A 20,877-nucleotide genomic window follows, 5' to 3' on the forward strand; every position below is an offset into this window, starting at 1 on the left:
AACCTAAGGTCAGATCGACCATTTAGCCCACTCTCTCATGGTCTTCTAGACCCTGGATGGCTGGTGGGCACGTGATAAGCTCTGCCCTGCTCTATAAATCCTTCTTCCCCTTAGAGTGGAAGCTGCACAAGATCCGTGTTAGGGGCTCATGGGCCTCTGGACCCCCTAGAGCATTCACTGTACGCAGCAGGTTCTCAGCACACGCTTGTGGGTGGGCGGATTGAACCGAAACTCCTGGAGGCAAGAGGCTCAGAGGCTTTGAAGTTGGAGCTAAAACCTTGACTGGGGGGAACCGGATGGTCAGAGACATTCCCAAGGTCACCAGGTTGTAGACCCAGTGAGCAGGCAGCTAAGACGGGCACCTACCTGCCCCAGACTCATGGTTTCACGTGGGGTCTCTCCTGGCCCTCAGCGATGCTCTTCTCTCGGAATTTGGAGAACCATGGACCAGGCCGGCCTCCCTGTCACGCTTTATCCGGCTGAATCCAAAACCACCCTAGCTGGCTTTTAATATTTTCCCCCTGCGCACTTTTTCCTTCTTTGAGGCTGTTCTCCCTCAGCGTCTGGTCATGAGGACTGTACATCTCAGCAGTTCTGAGTCCCCAGCACTGGGCTGCCTCCGCAGAGATGAGCAAAAGGAAGAACTCAGTCAGCCTGGCTGGCGTGGGGAAGACAGCAGCCCTGGGGCCCTGGAGAGCCCGGAGGGAGGCTGCCCGGCTGGGCCCCCCGGCGGGACGACTCAGCCCATTGCAGCCACAGCCCACGCTCGGTCTGATGCAGGTTGCCCGGCCTTGGCACTGTGGACGTTTTGGATTGATAGTTCTTGTTGTGGGGTCCTGTGCATTGAAGGATATCTGGGGGCATCCCTGATCCCTACCCACTGGATTCCAAGGGCACCCACCCTTCCCAGTGTGACAACCAAAAATGTCTCCAGATATTGTCAAATGTCTCCTGGGAGGCAAAAATTGCTTCTAGTTGAGAATCACTGGTCAACCTTTGCTGGCCCTTGAGTAAATTCCAACCTCCAAACTGGTTATAAGTTTTTAGACAGAGTCCAAGAAATATCATTCTGGCGCCTCTGTATTCTCCTGTGTTGACCCCCAGAGCCTTGAATTGGTACGCCCATCACCTGTCATCATGAACAGGTAAACCCCCCTAAATCAAATCAACGTTGCTTCCTTGCCCTGGAGCCTCTCCAACTGAGCTGGAAGTTCTCTGGAAATCTCACTTGCGGTCTATTTAAAGCCACATTTTGGATCCAGAAGGATGACTATTGATTGCCTCCCAGTGGGCAGAGATTCTAGATATCAGGGGATAAGGAAGAGGCTGTTTAAATAATTATAGACTAATAACCAGGAAGCACATGTTTTAGGAGGAATTACGTGACCACACTGGGCTTGTGGATCCTACAGGCCAATATATCCCCAACATACATTTATCATACATAAAGCACCTTGCCATTGCACTGCCATCGTGGGCCACCTTTAACCCCTCCGTGGACCCTCCATGCATCTGTTCTGGATCCACTTGGCCTCCATTTTTGTCCCACTCTTTGTTTCTTGTGCAAAGGCCCTGAGGCAGGAGAGTATTTGGCATATTTGAGCAACAGCAAGGAAGCCACTGTGGCTGGAGTAGATTGAGTGGGGAAGAGAGGTGGGACATGAGCCAGGCTGGCCCCAGGATATAACCTGGGTTCATCCCACTAGCAACACGGGCCAGTGTCACAGGTGTGACAGGCACGGCCTAAAGAAAGTCAGTTACCCCGGGGGACTCAATAGCAGATTCTGTGCTTCCTCTAGTGGGAACCTGGCAGACAGAAAACAGGCTAACGCCAGCCTGCTGTGCCCTGTGCCTACCCAGAGGGAGAGTCTCTTCCCGGAGCTGGTTCCCGGTGAGAGCCTAAAGCCATGTCTCTATTTGGCATGCAGGAATCCGAGCGGCTGGAACTCATGAACGCAGAGCTAAAGACCCAGATTGAGGAGCTAAAGCAGGAGCGACAGCAGCTCATTCTGATGCTGAACCGGCATCGCCCCACCTGTATTGTTCGGACGGACAGCGTCAAGACGCCCGAGTCGGAAGGCAACCCGCTGCTTGAGCAGCTAGAGAAGAAGTGACCGTGGGCTGGGAGGAGGAGGAAGAGGAGGAAGAGGAGGAGGAGGAGGAGATGGCAAGAGGGAGGAGGAGGAGGGCACCAGAGGGCCCTTCCTTGGTGCATGAAAAACTTTACAACAAGGCTCAGCACAGCCAGTAATTAGTGGGGCTTTTTTGTGAAACTCAGATCAGCCACATAAGGGGAAGAGCAGGCTGACGAAACCCAGAAGGACCAAGCGCTGAGACCAAAGTAGACTTGAGGGTGGGGCTGTCCTGCTGGGGCCCAGCTCAAAGGAGGCAGGACAGAGGCACCCTGGCCGGAGAGACGCCCAGCCAGGCAGCCTTGGGCACTTCTCCGGCCTCTCCGCCAGGCCACCTACCCCAGGGACCTCCGAGCAGCCAGGAAAAGCCATGAGTTACAACCAAACACGGCTGAGGATGGAACTGAGTAACACTGCCATCTGCCTGCCCCAGCCTGACCCCTGACCCTGATGCGAGGCCGGAGAGGGCCGAGATGCGGGGCCCAGTGCGGCCTTGCTGGGAAGTAGCAGCCGGGTGCACCCTCGCCAGCCCTGCTGGAGTTTGCTGTGGGCACGAGGCGCGGGCGCCCTTCCAAAGCACATACTCACTGAATGTTTACAGACTGGCTGTCCTGGCAGGGCTTTCAACTGCACATGTTTTTTATACTTTCTTTTTTTTTTTTTTAATATTTTTTACAAAAAAAAAAAGATTTTATACAAGCAATATATATATGGATTTCTATAATCACTCGATGTGATACAGTATAAATATGTTATGGTTTGTTTGTTACGAACAGATATCCAGCAGTTATGGCCGTTGTGTGTAACTCCTAAGTACTGTAGTCTCTGGGTGTTGGGGGGTGTCCGGGGAGGGGGTGGGGTGCGTTTCCATCCTGGTAAACCCTTCATAGTACTCAGTCCTGTATCGCTCAGTAAACGTTACTCTTACTTACCCAGCCGCCTCTTGTGGTGTCTGCCTAGGGAATGGGGTGCAAGGCACACTTGGTGACCTCCTGGTGTGCAGTGTCAGAGAATGTTTGGAGCATCTGCCGTGGGCCCTTGGTTTTCACAACAGCCCTCCCAGGTAAGTATTTACATGCCCATTTTATAGACGAGGAAGTTGAGGCTCAGAGAAGTTAAGTCTGCAGTACTTACTTTGCTCCTTCACTCAACAGATGTTTCCTGAGTGCCAGCTGGGTGTGTGCCAGGTACGCTACAAGGGGCTGAGTAGTCCCTGGGGAATAAAACAAACCTAGGCCCTGCGCTTATGGAGCTGACAGTCATGAGCTAAATCCTGTGTGTGCTCCATACACTGTCTCTGTTCATCTTCACAGCAGCCTTATCAGGGAGCAGCGGTTGTCCCCATTTGTAGATGAGGAATTCTAGGCCCAGGGAGTTTACACTTGCCTTGTTGAGGACTTACTGGGTGACCAGCATATATAGTCTCATTCACTTCTCTCAACAGCACAAAATAGGCATCATTACCCCCATTTTAAAAATAACTGAGGCTCAGAGAGGGTGAGTGGCTCATCCAAGATCACCCAGCTAGTGAGGAGCAGAGCTGATGTTTGAACTCTGCTTCTAAAGGCCCATGACTCTCCCCACCTGTGGCCAGCTGACTGTGTGATTTTCCCCATGGCGGAATGTCTCACCTGATTAGAACAGGAGGCCTATCAGGCCATGGTTACAGATCTAGTTTCTGGGAGGGCTGGATAGAGTTCCAGGCTGTGCCATGGTCACGGAGTGAACCAGTGATGTGAGCAAATGGTGTGAATGAATACCCCACCCCCCCGAAGAGCAAGAACCATAGTGTCATAGGCAAGAGCTGCCATTTACGTGGCATGTGATGGTTCACAGGGCACTTCCATGCAAGTTCCTCATCTGATGTTCCAGCTCTGTGAGGCAGGTGGGATGGGTGTTTCAGTCCCATTGTACTGTTGTGCAAACTGAGGCTTACAAAGATTAACGTTCACCCAGCTGTAAACAGGCAGACCCAGGAGCTGAACCCTACTGTCCTACCTTATACTTGTGTGTTCTCTCTCCTCCATTCCTGGGGCTAGATAACTGTTGCTGATGGTAAGGCTTCATGTCAAGGACAGCAGTGAGCTTGGGTTGCTTCTCAGATCTTGAACGAGTCCTCCTGGGATGGACAGGAACCAAGAATAGGTCATTAATACACCTTTGGTTCCTTACTTCCTTATCTCAGGTCCCCTCTACCCAGCATGCTTGGTGCGCCACGCCCAGCCCTCACCCTCCAAGCCCTGTCTTGGAAGCAGTGCCTGGTCAGCTCACTGGCAGCGGTGGTGGCACATGACAAACCCTCAGGCTGGAATCCTTTGACATTTACCAAGCCTTGAGAAAAGTGAAGATGTGGACTTACAGGCCCCTCATGTGACCTGGCGGACGTTCCTGCACGACCACCGCCTGCCCCTGGCTGTGGTTCCTCTGGTCCTGTGCTGGGTGCCGCGAGCCTGTTCCTCCAGGACAGAGCCCTCCTTCGCCTCCGAGGACGGGCTGTCTCCCAGAATCAGTGATGTGTGCTATGCTGCGGCCCACCTTTCCTCATCAGGACCACCGCTCCCTGCTGTGGGAAGCCAGAAGTCACAGTCACAGTCTGCCTCATAAGAGCTAATGTTCACATGTTTTCTGTGTGCCTGACAGGTTAGATGTGCTACTGCAGCCACCGGGAGGTAGGTGCCATCATTCCCATGTTACAGATGAGAAAACTGAGGCACAGAGAAGAAGTAACTTGCCCCAAATCACAGTCATTTGAGTGACAGAGTCAGGATGTTCTTACAGTCTGACTCCAGGTGTAAAAAGCTGGCCTGGGCCTCACCCTCGGGGAAATGCTCTGTGTTTGTGGTGTGACCTCAGTTGCTGGGAGAACCTTGTGTGCAGAGGGCCAGGAGAGATGGCACAGGTTGAGGATTCCCAACTCTCAGACACCCATCTCCAAGTGTACGTACAGAAGACGTATTTTAAAGGCAAATAGGCTCAATATCCAATCTTCTACTGACCAGCCATGAGCCTCACTTTTCTTATCTGTACAGTAGGAACAGTAATCCAACCCCTTATCTGTACAGTAGGAACAGTAATCCAAGTCTTTCTTATGGGGTTGTTGTCAAGGTCAAATATGGAATGCATGTAAAAGTGTTTGGTGAAATACAAAGCTCCACAAAATGGTAATTATCTTGCCCTCTGTTAGCGTGGATGGTTGTTATTTACCACATAGTACTAATTACTTGAATATCTTTTATTCTCTAAAAGTAGCCGCAGAGTTAGTGTTCTGGCCATGTATCTGGTTCCTGTGGCGATGGATGCCTGGGATCCAAGACTCCTGGGTTCTTTCGGCTCCTGAACGGCCACAGCCAGCTGTGTTGGGCTCATCATCCTCTCCCTGGGCTTCCTTGTGCCCTCCTGCCAGGTGGTCATATATGAGACTTGTGCCACATCTGCCCAGGGTTGCTGTGAGAATCAGCTGGGCAACCCGAGAAGGACAAGACCCGTTAGCAATCAGAGAGGCAGCGGCTAGTATGTATTGGTCAGGATTCAGGTTAAAGGGAACTTACCTACACTGCCAGTGGGAAATTGGTGTGACTGCTGTGTAAAGCAGTTTGGCAATAAACGGTGACACTAAAGCTACACATCTTTGACCTAGCAATTTCCCTCCTAAGGATACACCTTGGAGGAACCCTGGCATAGGGGCACAAGGAAAAGTACAAGCACGTTTACTGAATCTTCGTCTGTAATAAAGATAAGTTGCAAACAACCTGAATACCTATGAACAGAAGAGCGGGTAAACAAATTGTGTTTTCATAAAATCAAGTATTACTCAGCAGTTAAAAAGAATGAATCAGAGCTACAGGTATCAATGTGAGTAAACCTCAGAAACACACTGTTGAACTGGAGGACGGGGAGCAAGTTGCAGAAGAATATATGCGGTGTACCATTTATACAATGTTTCCAAACATGGAAATTGATACTTTATTGTTTACGGGTACACACAGATCTGGGTAATAGAGGTACAAAAGCATGCACAGGAATGCTATCAACATCAAAATAAGTAATAGGGAATTACTCCTGGGGGGTGGGGAGGAAGGGGTTTGGGGATGGTATCTGCAAGGCTAAAGAGGACACTGGGTTTCAACTGTATGTGTAACATTTCATTTATTCTTAAAAATCTGAATCAAATGTAGAATAATCTTAGAATTTGTCAGAGGTGAGGGATATGCACACAGACGCGGGTTATCTTCTTCACACTTCTCTGTATGCTTGGTATATTTCCTAATAAAAAGAACAAGCCACAAACAACACAAATAGAAGGTTTTGTTTTTCCATTCTTTCCTTGGTAAACTCGGGAAATAAAACAAAATCTGAAATTACGATAGAGTTGCAGCATACGCTCTTTGAATTTATGCAAATTTAATTGCATGCCTTGAGGGAGAGAAAGATGATTCAAAGCGTGTGGTTTGTTTAGCTGGCCCTTCCAGTTAATAAGCCGTGTGCCTGGTGGTGAGGGTACCCCGGGCTGAGGGCACCTTGGGGAGTGTTTATCTGTACCACTTCAGTGGGTCCTGGTCCCTACCCTCTACATAATGAGCCATGGAAGGTATGTTCAAGGTTAATTCGGACTCTACCTTTTCTTGTTACATCCTGAATATTCAACCCAATCCCTGTGTAAAATGCAACTCCACCACACCTTTAAGTGCAGCTTTAAAGCAAAGGGGGAACCTTTTAAAGACCAAGGTGTCACAGGTGTATTGGACTCCTGTTGCCACTATAACAAAGTACCACAGATTTAACGGCTTAAAACAACACAAATGTTAATATCTTAGCGTTCTGGAGGGCAGAAGTCCAAAATGGGTCTCACTGGGTTAAAATCAAGGTGCCAGCAGGTTGCGTTCCTTTTGCAGGCTCTGGGGGAGAATCTGTTTTCTGGCCTTTTCCAGCTTATGGAGGCTGCCCACATTCCTTGGGCTCATGGCCCCTTCCAGCTTCAAAGCCAGCACTGGCTGGTTGTGTCTGTCTCCTGTTGATCACTCTGACACTGACTCTTCTGCCTTACATCCTTTAAGGACCCTTGTGATTATATTGGCCCCACCTGAATAATGCAGGATAATCTTATTTTAAGGTCAACTGATTAGCAACTTTAATTCCGCCTGCAACCTTAATTCCCCCTTGCCACGTGACATAACATAGTCACAGTTTCCATCTTTGGAAGGCCATTATTCTGCCTACCACAATAGGAATTTACGAGTTGGAGAATCTTTTTTTTTTAAATTTATTTAGGCTGCACCAGGTCTTAGTCGCGACATGCGGGATCCTCGTTGCGGTATGCGGGATCTTTTTAGTTGCGGCGTGCGGACTCCCAGTTGTGGCATGCGTGTGGGATCTAGTTCCCCCACCAGGGATTAAACCCGGGTCCCCTGCATTGGGAGCGTGGAGTCTTACCTATTGGACCACCAGGGAAGTCCCAAGAGTTGGAGATTCTTAACGGCAGCCCTCCTCACTCCCTGGCAAGATAGACTGTTTTCCGAGTAAGTGCCATAAGGATAGAGTCTCTACACAGGCACGCCCAGTGCTTGGCACTTGGTGGATGGTCAACATGCACAACACACAATGAACACAGACACCACACACAGATCCACAGATATACTCAGATATGTGACACAATATAGGCAGAGGCAAACACAGTTACATACACAACACACAGATATATAGACACACATTCATTCATATAAGGTGTGACTAAGTATAAAGCAATGAGATTGATGCCAATCTTATTCCTTTATATTACATTTCTGTAACTTTGAAATGAGCTTGTTCTCCATACTGGCAAATTGTCTTTCTTTGGTAAGAGCTAAATTATGGTTAATGATTAGGTTAATTAATCCAGGCATACTGTTTTGGCTTAAAAACTAAATACAGGGCTTCCCTGGTGGCACAGTGGTTAAGAACCTGCCTGCGAACGCAGGGGACACAGGTTTGAGCCCTGGTCCGGGAAGATCCCACATGCCACGGAGCAACTAAGCCCATGGGCCACAACTACTGAAGCCTGCACGCTTAGAACCCGTGCTCCGCAACGAGAAGCCACCGCAATGAGAAGCCCTCGCACGGCAACCAAGAGTAGCCCCCCCTCGCTGCAACTAGAGAAAGCCCGTGCGCAACAACGAAGACCCAATGCAGCCAAAAATAAAAATAAATAAAATAAACAAATTTATTAAAAACAAAAACAAAAACAAAAAAAAACTAAATACAGTAAGAGACTGAGTTTCTCATTTAGGTCCTAAACTGGCTCTGTGGGTTATTCCTAAAGAAACGACTCCCAGTGCTTTGGACCAACTTCAGTGAAGTTACACTTAAGCATCAGCATCTGCTGTTCGGAAGGACAGTACTCACCTGGGTGGACTGTACCGGGCACCCGTTGTGCCCCATGTTAAGTCCTCTGACCCCAGCTTTATCACGTGACCAGTTCTGAGCAGGTGTGAGCAACTTCACACAGGTGCAGTCTGACTGTGCCTCCCACCTCTGTCCCAGGGACATCCATGACCACCCCCTTGGCACTTACACATATGCAACTTGGACATTCGGGGGAGTCAATGCCCATAGGGTCCCCTTTGACTAACTGGGGAGAGGAATCAATGGATAGATGCTTTCCCCTTTCATCCTCCAGGTGGAGAGTTCTGAGGCACATTTCTTAGGTTCCTCAAAAGGTCTTGCAGGATTAAGCAAGACCTGCAGAAGTGACCGATAGAGGTACCCAATTCAATAACACACCTTGTATTGGTTTCCTCTCTTTCTCTGTTTCACTCCTCTCACTCCCACATAAACTACCTGAGCACAAGCATTTGTCTCAGGTTCTGCTTCGGCGGGGCACCCAAGTGAAAAGAGTTGGTCAGAAGTAGCCCTAGAAATCAGACCCTCAGGGATATTTAGGATGGGATATTTAGAGCTGAGTCTATTTGCCAGTCAGGTGGCAGTGATAGTGAGTGGGGTGAGGAGAATCCCTGACCTACTGTATTTACTCAGACTCTCCTGTGTGGATTGAGATGTGATACAGGTGGAAAGGGAAGTGATTGCTGTGGCATCTGAATGGTATGGGGATAAGTTATAAAGCTTGAGTTGGTTGCCTTTTGTTAACCATTTTGGAGGCCTCGGAAAAAGAAAATGCAAAACAGTTCAGACAACTATAATCTGAAGAGGTTCTGTGAAAACCAGACTGCATCTCTGGCAGTACTTAAGGAGACACTTGTCTCTCCCAGTCCCAGGGCACACTGTGCTGAGAATCAGGCCCAGAATCTAATTGTAAGGGTGGCAGACCCATTAAGGAGAACCAATGTCCATCCTTGACAAATTTTCAATATCAAAGTCAGGATGCTAAAAGGGAAAAATGTAGGACCTTGAGACCTGAAATGGGACATCTGTGTAAATGAGACTTAAACCTCTAGAATCCCTTGAGCCCTTTGGACTGGCAAAAGCGGCCCCCTGCCCCTTAAAAGCAGCCTCCCCTTGCTTGGAGACCATGGAAAGATTGCACTCGAAGCAGGTACCCTGCAGCATGATGTTTACTCTCAAGATCCATTGCTGCCACACTCATTACTGCCAGGCAGATAAATAGGGTCACATCTCAGTTCCGCCCAAGTAGGGGAAATACAGTCCCTGCTCCAGAGGGAAATCACTTATCTGTTGAAGGAACTACAGGATGTGGCTGATCCGTCTTAGCAAGCGCCAGCAGAAGACATATAAGAATGACTGGGTCTTGAGGGGCCCAGAATACATCTGGGAAGGGGATAATTTTTTTACATGGAAAAACTCACTTGTGACTCAAGGTTCAATGCCATGGCATTGGCACCTGGAATGTATCTTAGTACACGGCCAGTGTTGCTCCTTGAGGCTTACCCATGATATGAACTTATACAGTAAATGAGGTGGAGATGCTGCACTGCCTTGGCCGAGAACTAAGGAAGAGTCAGATGGTCCGGGGAGGAGGCCATAGTTAGATGGATTTGTTATGTGAGACTGGGGGCCCCATCACCTGACCACGCTCCTCAGGAGAGCCAGAGTGTCACTAAGGCAGTGATGAGGTACTGGAGAGGGGCCACTAGATCCTTGGAGAGGCCCTGAAACGGTCACCTCTGCAAGCCAGGCTGGACAGCAGGAGCTGCTGCCGTAGAACTGGGGCTCCCTAGTGTCAGTGGGGATTATGGAATTCCAGAATAGTAGAGGCCGGGTGAAGGCAATTAACTGGTATCATGGACAGCAGGGCCTCATGTACTTTCTAGATCTAAGTCAGTTCACAGACCCAGAGCCCATTGATTGAAGGATAGGCTGGCTCCCCTTGAGGAAACCCCCTCTGTTACCATCACATGTATTCAATACATTATTTAATAAACAATACATTTATTCAGTAAACATTTCCCTGATCCTTCCCTAAAGGGTAACTATAGTGGGGAAGGGAATTCTCACATCTTTTGAGGAGCATTGAATCCCAACATCCCCATTAAAATTAAGGGTATGAGATGACACTGATACCAGGGCACCTGCTATTATGTTCTTCTGGAGTAGCTGGAGATGGGTTTGTGGAGGCCAGGGGATAAAAGATGTTCTGGCCCAAGTCTGCCTCTAGGGGGTTTAATGGGCCCACAGACCCTCCCTGTGGCTCTTTCCCCAGCTCCTACTGATAAGAGGGTTTTGGTAGGAAAAGCTGAGTGGAAGTGCTTGAAACTATACCATCCCCAGCCAAGATGACAAATCAGAAATGACTCTACATCCTAGGTGCAACTGCAGAGAACAGCACCACCAGCAAAGACTTAAAGGATGCAAGAGGCTGGTGGCTGTCCATATCATCTCCCTGCAGAATTCACTCTTTTAGTGGTCCTGCGGTCTAGGGTACTTGGAAGCATCCCCTTCAAGATAAAGGATAGGTAATTGCACCTGGCACTCTGCTACTGAGAAAGAGGCACAGGGCCTAGTGGGCCGCTTCGGAATTTTGGGCCTGTGCTCTTTCCTTCTGAGGGAAAAGAATACCCCATTTTGGCTGAGCACACACCTTGGTGTGGGACCATCTTATCATTTTGCTCCCCCAAGTGTAGTTTCCATGTCAGCGTTTTAATCTTTGACAGCAGTCCTGGCCCCTCTGATCCCTGATGGTCAGCCAACAGGGCAGGAACCCTCTCTTCTCAGCAATCTCCTAGTTAACTCTCTTAGGTGACCAAGGGGATGCCTGGTAGTGGTGGCCATGTCCTCAGGGAGGGTGTTCTAATTGGTTCCCATTCCAGTCACTCAGTCCCAGCTTCTCCTGGCCTTCCTGTGGGAAGTACCGCTGACACACCAGCTGTAGGCCTCACAGCTGATTCAAGCTCCCCAAAGGCCCCAAATCCTTCCCTTTCAGCCCTATTTACTGTGGTATTTATAGTCCAAATGTGAAGGGTATTAATCCTCCTTCCCTTCCTTTCTTTGCTTAAAATAAGAATCAGTCCACCCTTCTATTAAGCCAGATTTGCATAACACTGCCTGAGAAGAAACCTCCTCAGGGCCCAGGGACCAGAGCCTCTGAACTCTCCCGTCTTTATACAAGGTTTCTGAAAAAGCTCTGTTCCTCTTTGAAGGCACAGGGGGAATCAGGAGAGACTTCCCTCAAATGCTTTCCCTTCAAGTAACTGAACCTTTGCATTTCTAAGCAGCTTCCAGCCCGAGCTCTAGAGAGTCCCTTCCCTCGTTAGAAAGAGAGGAGAGGGGGAGTCCAAGGTCACCACTGTGGGTCTCATGAAATAAGCTCAAGTGAAACATTCAGCTTCGCAGGGAACTGATTTGGGGGGGCCTGGTCAGGTACCCACACACACACTCGGCATCAAGTAGGTGGAGGGGCAGGTAGCCCCTCACTCACCCTCCATCCCTGACTAGGCTCCCCACCAAGGAACAGTTGACCCACAAAGGTGACCTGGCATCCACAGTTTCTACCCCTCCCCCATACTGGACGACAGTTCTTTAATTAGGCCTTGCTAAAAAAAGTGGGGGGAGGGTTCTTTCATCATAAACTATAGATAAACAATGAATGGGATTTAGTAAATTAGTTATAGAAATACAAAAACTGTTTAAAAGTATAACACATAGGCGTGGATTCCTCCTCGCTAGGAATTAGTTCTAGTCATGTAACCAGGCAAGAGAGGCTAAACTAAGTCATTCCTGTTCACCGTCATCTTCTTTATTTAAACATTTACTTGAGAAATACAAAAGCGAAAAATGGCTTATAATTAAGAGAATGAAAAGACAAGTCACAGACTGGGCGAAAATATTTGCAAGACACGTATCTGAGAAAGGACGTGTACCGAAAATATACAAAGAATTCTTAAAACTCAACAGTAAGTAAACAAACGACTCAAAAGAGGGCCTCCCTGGTGGCACAGTGGTTAAGAATCTGCCTGCCAATGCAGGGGACACAGGTTCGAGCCCTGGTTTGGGAAGATCCCACATGCTGCGGAGCAACTGGGCCTGTGAGCCACAACTACTGAGCCTGCGCGTCTGGAGCCTGTGCTCCGCAACAAGAGAGGCCGCGATAGTGAGAGGCCCGTGCACCGCGATGAAGAGTGGCGCCCACTTGCCACAACTAGAGAAAGCCCTCGCACAGAAACGAAGACCCAACACAGCCATAATAAATAAATTTAAAAAAAAAAAATGGGCAAAAGATCTGAACTGGCACCTCATCAAAGAAGGTATACAGATGGCAAATAAGCATATGAAAAGATGCTCCACATCACATGTTATTAGAGAATCACAAATTAAAACAATGAGATATAACTACACACCTATTAGAATGGCCAAAATCCAAAACAGTGGCCACACCAAATCCTGGTGAGGATGTGGAGCGACAGGAACTCTCATTTAGTGCTGGGGGGAATGAAAAATTGTATAGCTTCTCGGAAGACAGTTTGGTGGTTTCTTACAAAGCTAAACATACTCTCACCGTACAATCCAGCAATTACCCTCCTTGGTATTTACCCAAATGAATCGAAAACATATGTCCACCCAAAAGTTTATAGCAGCTTTATTCACCATTGCCAAAAACTGACAGCAGTCCAGATGTCCTTCAGTGGGCGAATGGATAAACAAACGGCGGTACATCCTGACAGTGGAATATTATTTAACAATAAAAAGAAATGAGCTCTCAATCCATGAAAAGACATTGAGGAGCCTTAAGTGCATATTACTAACCGAAAGAAGCCAGTGTGAAAAGGCTACATATATATAGTTTCAGTTATAGGACATTCTGAAAAAGGCAAAAGAGACAGTAAAAAGATCAGTGGTTGCCAGGGAGGTGGTGGGGAGAGATGAATAGGTGAGCCCAGGGTATGATTAGGATGGTAAAACTATTCTGTATGATATTGTAATGGTGCACACATGACATTATACATTTGTCAAAACTCAAAGTACTGGCATTTCCCTGGCGGTCCAGTGGTTAAGACTCTGTGTTCCCAATACAAAGGGCACAGGTTCGATCCTTGGCTGGGGAGCTAAGATCCCGAATGCTGCACTGTGAGGCCAAGAAATGAACAAAAAATTAAAAAACAGAAAAAACCCCCAAAACTCTAAGTACTGTACAACACAAAGAGTGAACCCTAATGTGAAACTAAGGGCTTCAGCTAATAATAATATATCAGTATTGGTTCGTCAATTATAATAAATATACCACACCAATACAAGATATTAATAATGGAGGAAACTGTCTGGAAGGGACTTTGGGGGAAAGGAAAGGGAATATATGGAACTCTGTATACTCTCTGCTCAATTTTTCTATAAACCTAAAACTGCTCTAAAAAATAGTCTATTCATTTAAAAAAAGATCTATAATTCCATTTTTTTTTAATCACATAAAGTTAGAAGTAGATATTCCAGCCTATTTCATTCCCCACTCTACACATTCCCAATAAGGTAACCATTGTTTATAACTTGATGTGCATGCTTCCTGATTCTTTCCCTAAGTTTCTACAAATATATTGATATTTATACCTATCTATCTAGCATCGCACATCAAAAAAAAAAAAAAGATGAAATCATGTTTTACATATTAGTCTGCAACTTGCTTATTGCACTTACATTAAGGACCTCTTTCCAGGAGGTACATGTAGATCTCACTCTTTGTTGGCAACCACGGCTGTTACCATCTCATGGACACTCACCATGGTCATTAGGCAGAGTTTTGACTGTTAAAGAAGATTCACAGAATCCAATTGACAATGCTTGCAAATCTACAGTTTATTGCAGGAAAAGTATTAAAAACATTGAAGTAAGACAGCAAGGGATCCAGAGAGGCCAGGTATAAACTCCTACTGTCCTCCCCTCTGTAAGAGCCATACCAGACACTTTCTCTTTTGGGTCACAGGTGTGCCACAAAACACCTCAGACCTAGGAAGCCCCAAATGGAGTTTCCACCAGGGCTTCTTACACCCTGCTGGTCACATAGGCATATTTCTTGCTGGTTTACCATCCCCAGCAGCAGAGACCTTCAGGGGTCTCGCCAAAACCAGGTACAAATCATCAATTTCACTATTGTCAACAAACAATGATGAACAAAGTAAAAGTAGAGATAAAAAATAAACCCTGCTGACCAGCTGATACAAATTCCTCAGACCCGTGGTTACAAAACAACACTATTAATCAGTACATTTAATGACTTGACCAGGGGTCTGTGCTATGCACGAACGTCTCTTATTTCAGTAAATCAGCTTGCGCTAATTCCAGTCCTGCTTGAATTAACCCTCACAATACACCATGCTATGTATGAACATACTCTGTTCAACCATTCCCATGTTGATGAGTATTTAGGCTATTCCTCTCCCCCATTCCATGTCCCACCCCAACTGCTATCATAAACCTGGCCACAGTGAACATCCTCATACATATATGCCTACACGTATCATATGTTCATTTCTGTAGCATACAGCTCTCAAATGAGTCACTTTCCTTTACCCTTCTTTTTTTTTTTTAAAAAAATTAATTAATTTATTTATTTATTTTTGGCTGTGTTGGGTCTTCGTTTCTGTGAGAGAGCTTTCTCTAGTTGGTGGCGAGCGGGGGCCACTCTTCATCGCGGTGCGCGGGCCTCTCACTATCGCGGCCTCTCTTGTTGCGGAGCACAGGCTCCAGACGCGCAGGCTCAGCAATTGTGGCTCACGGGCCTAGTCGCTCCGCGGCATGTGGGATCTTCCCAGACCAGGGCTCGAACCCATGTCCCCTGCATTGGCAGGCAGATTCTCAACCACTGTGCCACCAGGGAAGCCCCCTCCTTTGCCCTTCTTGATCTGTCTTTCCTGTCTTCTTTCCCTGTGTGTTAGGAGGATGGGGACTCAGTGTGTGGCATTGCTGTGCTCAGATGCTCACATTCCTGTTAGGGTTTTGCTGTGCTCACTACAGATTCCCTAAAGTGCCAGCTTCAACTTCAGCTCTCTGCACCTGCACTGGGACCCCACTGTCTTCTGGCTTTCTGCCTCTCAATTCTCCTACCCTTTTCCTCCAAAGAATGTGATTACTTCTCTCGTAGGTCAGGGCTCTCAATCTCTCCGCACAGTAAAAGGGATCGTTTCTCTAAGGCACTTCTATTATTTTGAAAGTAGACTTTTCCTGATAGAACCTACACCCACAAGCATGAGCCTAAGGAAAACAAAGCAAAACAAATCTACTTTATGTGCTAATTAGCTGCTGTAACAGAGAAACTCCAAATCTAATGGCTTAACATCAGGAGAGTTCAATTCCCCTCTTCTAAGCCCACATGGCTGCAGAGTGGGGAGCTCTCTACACCCTGCTCAGGGATCCAAGTTCCTTCCATTTTGTGCCCTTCTCCTCCTCTAGAACTTTATAGAATCCTCTCCACTCAGCCAGCAGATGGAGAAAGAAAGAGAGAGGAGGGCCACACAAGCCTGAATGTGCAGCAGATTGTGGTGGTTTAAAAATATATCCACAGGGACTTCCCTGGCGGACCAGTGGTTAAGACTCTGCACTCCCAGTACAGAGGGCACAGGTTCAATCCCTGGCTAGGGAACTAAGATCCCACATGCCGCACGGCGTGGCCAAAAAAAAAATCCACAAATTCTTTGATATACCTTCCTTCAAGAAGTGGAGTTTAATTCTCTTCCCCTTGAGCGCAGGCTGGACTTAGTGAGTGACCTACTTCTAACAAATAGAGTTCAGAAGTGAAGGTCAATTTCAAGATTAGGTTATAAAGAGACTGCAGCTTCCATCCCAGGTGCTGTCACTCTTTCTCTACCATCACTCACCCTGAAGGAAGCCCTGTCTTGAGCAGTTCTGTGGGAGCCCATGCAGCGAGGAATGGAAGAACCCCCAGTCTCAATCAAATCTTCAGAGGCTGCAGCCCCAGCCAATAGATTGATGAGAGACCCTCAGCCAGAACCATCCAGGTAAGCCACTCTTGGGTTCCTGACTCTCAGAAACTGTGTGAGGTAGTAATTATTTGTTGTTTTAAACTGTTAACTTTGGGGATAATTTTTTATAGAGCAAATAAATAACTTGCTTTAAATTGCTAAGTTTGGGGATACTTTGTTACACAGCAATAGATAACTAATACACATATCCACCTGCATTTCATTGGCTAGAACTCAGTCACATGGTCACATAACTGCAAGAGAGGCTGGGAAATACAGTCTAGGTGTGTCCCCAGGAAGAAAGGGAAATAGATGTGGTGAACAGCTAACTTGTGTCTATTACTTCATGGAACTTCCGGGATTCCTCTCCCACTTGGCAGAAAAAAAAGTCAAGTCCATCAACTCCTGGGTGATGATAAGAGCCAAAGCTCTCACTTTTGACTACTCATTGCTTGTTTTAGGTGTATTTAGGAAGTAAGGAATGCTAAACCCAAATTTACATTTTATTTTATATATTTAAATTTTAGACGAATAATTCTAATTGTATTATTGATTGTTTTTCTTAAAGCTTCTGCAAAATTGTTTACAAAAACAATTGTATTATTTATGATCTCAATGTTGCAAGAATAAATATGTATTCATATGCCATGAAAAGGGATTGGAAAGAAATATACAAAATGTTAAACATTTATTCCTACGTGGTGAGATGATCACTGACTTTCACTTATTTTGTGTGCATGTGTATTTGTATTTTCCAGTTTTTCTAAGATGAAGATATGTGTGTTATTTTATAATCAGAAAAGATCATTATAAAAACAAAGAAAATTATAAAAATAAAGATGATAAAATAAAAACAATATAAATAATGATTATAAAAAACAAAAAGCCAATTCCTCTGTGTGAGAGCCGCACAAAGTGAGCAGGCAGGGGTGGGGTTCCAGCTGAGAAGCACCTATTCTGTTCAGGTTGAGCCTGGACCACACTTGAACTCCGGGGAGCCCCGTCTTCGCTTGTCAGTTCCCCTACCTCGGGGAGACCTGAGCTGACTGGCTTCCCAGGGTGACTGAACCTTTGATTCACTGCGGGGACAATCACTATCATGCTTGATGTGGTCAGATTATTCTCTCTACCTAAACTTTCCCCCCTTCATGAATGGAAAGCGTTTGTCTATGAGGAAGACTTCTCCCTAATGATTTCCTGTCTCCTCGATTCCACAGCCACCTACTCACTAAAATGAACAAATCTTCACGTCAGAATCGCATTGAGGGGTGGTTTCCTCTGCGCTGTGCATCCTCAGGTACCTGCTTCTTTCCCTGTCTTGTCTGCCAGGCTCTGAGCTCCATATCACTGCTAGAGGCCATGGTTAAGAGCAGAGGTTCGGGGGTTCAGACACACACACACACACACACACACACACACACACCCTGCCACTTCCTACTATGTGATTTTGGACAAGTCACTTAACCATTTAGTTTCCTCATCTGTAAAATGGGGCTAAAACCCTTCATAACTGATGTCACACATTTAAAACCTTCAGAACAATGCACAGCACATAGAGCACTGTAAAGGTTGTGGGTAGGAATCATGAAATTAGACAGGATTCCCGCCTCTGCGGAGCTTACAGCTTAGTGGGGAAAGACAGACATGGAATACATAATTAGAAATGTGATGTGACAGAAAAGGAGGGGAAGTAGAATTCAGTGAGCTAGGAGGTCGGATTTATCAGATGAGCCTTTCTTCAGATGAAGAAACTGGGGCTCAGGAAAATTAAGTACCTTTCTCTAGATCTCTCTCTTAGCTACATGGTGGAGCTGGGGTTCAAACCTGATCTGTCTCACTCCAAGCCCTTGCATTCAGGACCACATTGTGACATTCCTGAGTGGAATGCACTTTGCCTCTGTGGGCCCCTTCCTCCATTAAAAAAAATATTAAAAATCATATGTTTACAACCTCATTGATATAAAAACAAATATAACCCAGATTGGGTTATATTCATTTTTTTCCTTCTGATCGTAAAAGAAATTAAACCATTTTCAGGGGCTCCTAAAAAAGTATCGTGGGCCACAGGCCCTGTCCATGCTGCTTATCACACAAGCTGAGTATGATACGATATGATTCTGGACCACCAAGGAGCTTCCAGTTCAATGGAAGCTATAAGAACAAAATGACTAATATTAACAATAATTCTAGCTCAGATGTATTGAGTGCTTGCTTATCTCATTTAAGTCTCCCAATAACCTAAGAATTAGTAAATAATATAATATTAGTAAATAATATTATTTTTCCCTTGGCAGGCAAGGAAATGGAGGGCCAGAGGGTTGCCATCACTTGCCCACAGTGATGAACTCGTCAGGGACAGGGGCAGGATTCAGACCCAGGTCTGCGACCACATGCCTGGATCCTTCCCTGTCTGCAGCCCTGCTTCCCATCTACAGCAGGGAAGGCAGGATGAAGGACCCCCTGCAGTAGAGGCACCAGCGAAATGCTGCAACTTAATGATGGGTGCTGACAGAGCATGGGGAGGGGCCTGGGTGCACTTAGGTCTGGGGGAAACTGCCTCTCACCATCACCTCTCTGTTCAGTGCCCAGATGTCCCCAACTGCCAGGCAGGAAGCCTCTTTCCTTTCCTTCTTCTGGCTTACCTCCCCGCTCTGCCGCACCAACTTGCCTAGGCTTAAGTGGGACTGAAAAAGGTTAAGAAACACCCTCTGAGCTGTGAACGTGACCTCAGTGGATCTGAGAGGGCAGGAAACACACACACTGGAAGAGTTTCATGGGCGTGACTAGGATGGAGAGTCAGGGTGGGGACCTTCCAGGCTGCACCTGGGAGCCAATAATGGTCACTCAAATAGAAGAGAACAATGCCAGTGACAAGTATATTTCTAGTTTACAAAGCTCTTCCTCCAATGCATTTTGTTGGTTTTTACCAAGACCCTTGTGAGACTGGTAAAACAGGTAATATTAAATGTATATTTATATATAAATAAATAAATAAATATTGATTTATTAAATATATATAAATATATTTTCTTATTTTTATTTTTATTTTTTGGCCATGCTGTGTGGCTTGTGGGATCTTAGTTTCCCAACCAGGGATTGAACCCCGGCCCTCTGCAGTGGAAGCACGGAGTTCTAACCACCGGGCCGTCAGGGAATTCCCTAAATATATATATATATATATATATATATATATATATATATATATATTTTTTTTTTTTTTTTTTTTTTTACTTTTGGCTGTGTTGGGTCTTCCTTTCTGTGTGAGGGCTTTCTCTAGTTGTGGCAAGCAGGGGCCACTCTTCATCGCAGTGCGCGGGCCTCTCACTATCGTGGTCTCTCTTGTTGCGGAGCATAGGCTCCAGACGCGCAGGCTCAGTAGTTGTGGCTCATGGGCTTAGTTGCTCCGCGGCATGTGGGATCTTCCCAGACCAGGGCTTGAACCCGTGTCCCCTGCATTAGCAGGCAGATTCTCAACCACTGCGCCACCAGGGAAGCCCATATTTTTTTAATTGAATGAAAGATTCTTTAAATTCTGCAGTGCTTTACAATTGGTAATATATATATTATTACATGATTTAGCCTTTACTTAAAATCCGGCCATAGCTCCTGGTGGCCTTGCTTGGTGTGGCAATCAAGGCCATCCTCCTGGCTCTCTCCTGCTCTGGCTCCTCTCATCCTGGACTCCAGCCAGACTGAAGAGCAGATGCTTCCCCCAAAACTATTCTGACATTCTTACCTTGGTCCTTCCCTAGAATGCCCAGGGTTATATGATGACATGCCCAAGAACACACAATCAGGAAGTGATGGAGTTGATTCAAAACCAGATTGGTCTCACTCCAAAGCACTTGCCAAAGAGAATTCTCTTGGGGGCTCAGTGGTGTACCATCTATTCCTGTGAATGAAGCAAGTGTTAGAAATCCAGGCGGTGTGATGCTCCCTCCCTTCACCTGGTGAACACTTGTGTCTCATTTAAGACTCAATTCAAGCACCACTGTACTTTCAGAGGGTTTTTTTTAGATTTGACGTTTATTTAATAGTGATCAAGGGGGTTGCAGAGTAAGGATGCTGACGCGTTTCTCTAGGAAGAGATGGTCATACCCAGAGACGAAGAAATGGTGTGGAGGCTCTGCATTTGGAGCACGCCTGTGGCTGCTGCCTGCATTCCCACCATCATGGTGCCTCTGTCGGGGGTAAAAGGATGATGTGCTGGTGTGGATCCAGGAAGTGGTAACTCCTTAAACCTTGTCACTCCTTCGCATCTTCAGTGTGACTCATTTTGATGAAATTCAGCGAACTCTGAGCACCTGCTTACCGAGTGGAGTCTTTTTTAGCTAAAAATCTCCACAATTCCCCTCCCCCAAGATTCAGGAAGCTTAGACCCAGACTGTGAA

At 46.6% G+C, this 20,877-nt stretch overlaps 2 protein-coding genes across 3 annotated transcripts in view; both read left to right on the top strand.

Moving 5' to 3' along the window:
• The window catches only part of JDP2 (Jun dimerization protein 2), a 40,738-nt gene extending 37,675 nt beyond the window's left edge, over window positions 1-3,063 (top strand). For both annotated transcript variants that reach the window (XM_036843323.1, XM_036843325.1), the window contains exon 4: window positions 1,929-3,063. In XM_036843323.1, the coding sequence (XP_036699218.1) occupies window positions 1,929-2,114 (186 nt within the window). In that variant the 3' untranslated portion in view covers window positions 2,115-3,063. The remainder of the gene's footprint in view (window positions 1-1,928) is intronic.
• BATF (basic leucine zipper ATF-like transcription factor) overlaps window positions 1-20,877 on the top strand; it is a 77,660-nt gene that overhangs the window by 6,586 nt on the left and 50,197 nt on the right.

This window comes from Balaenoptera musculus, chromosome 2 (genome assembly GCF_009873245.2).
Source record: "Balaenoptera musculus isolate JJ_BM4_2016_0621 chromosome 2, mBalMus1.pri.v3, whole genome shotgun sequence".
In the NCBI taxonomy this organism is placed as follows: domain Eukaryota; kingdom Metazoa; phylum Chordata; class Mammalia; order Artiodactyla; family Balaenopteridae; genus Balaenoptera; species Balaenoptera musculus.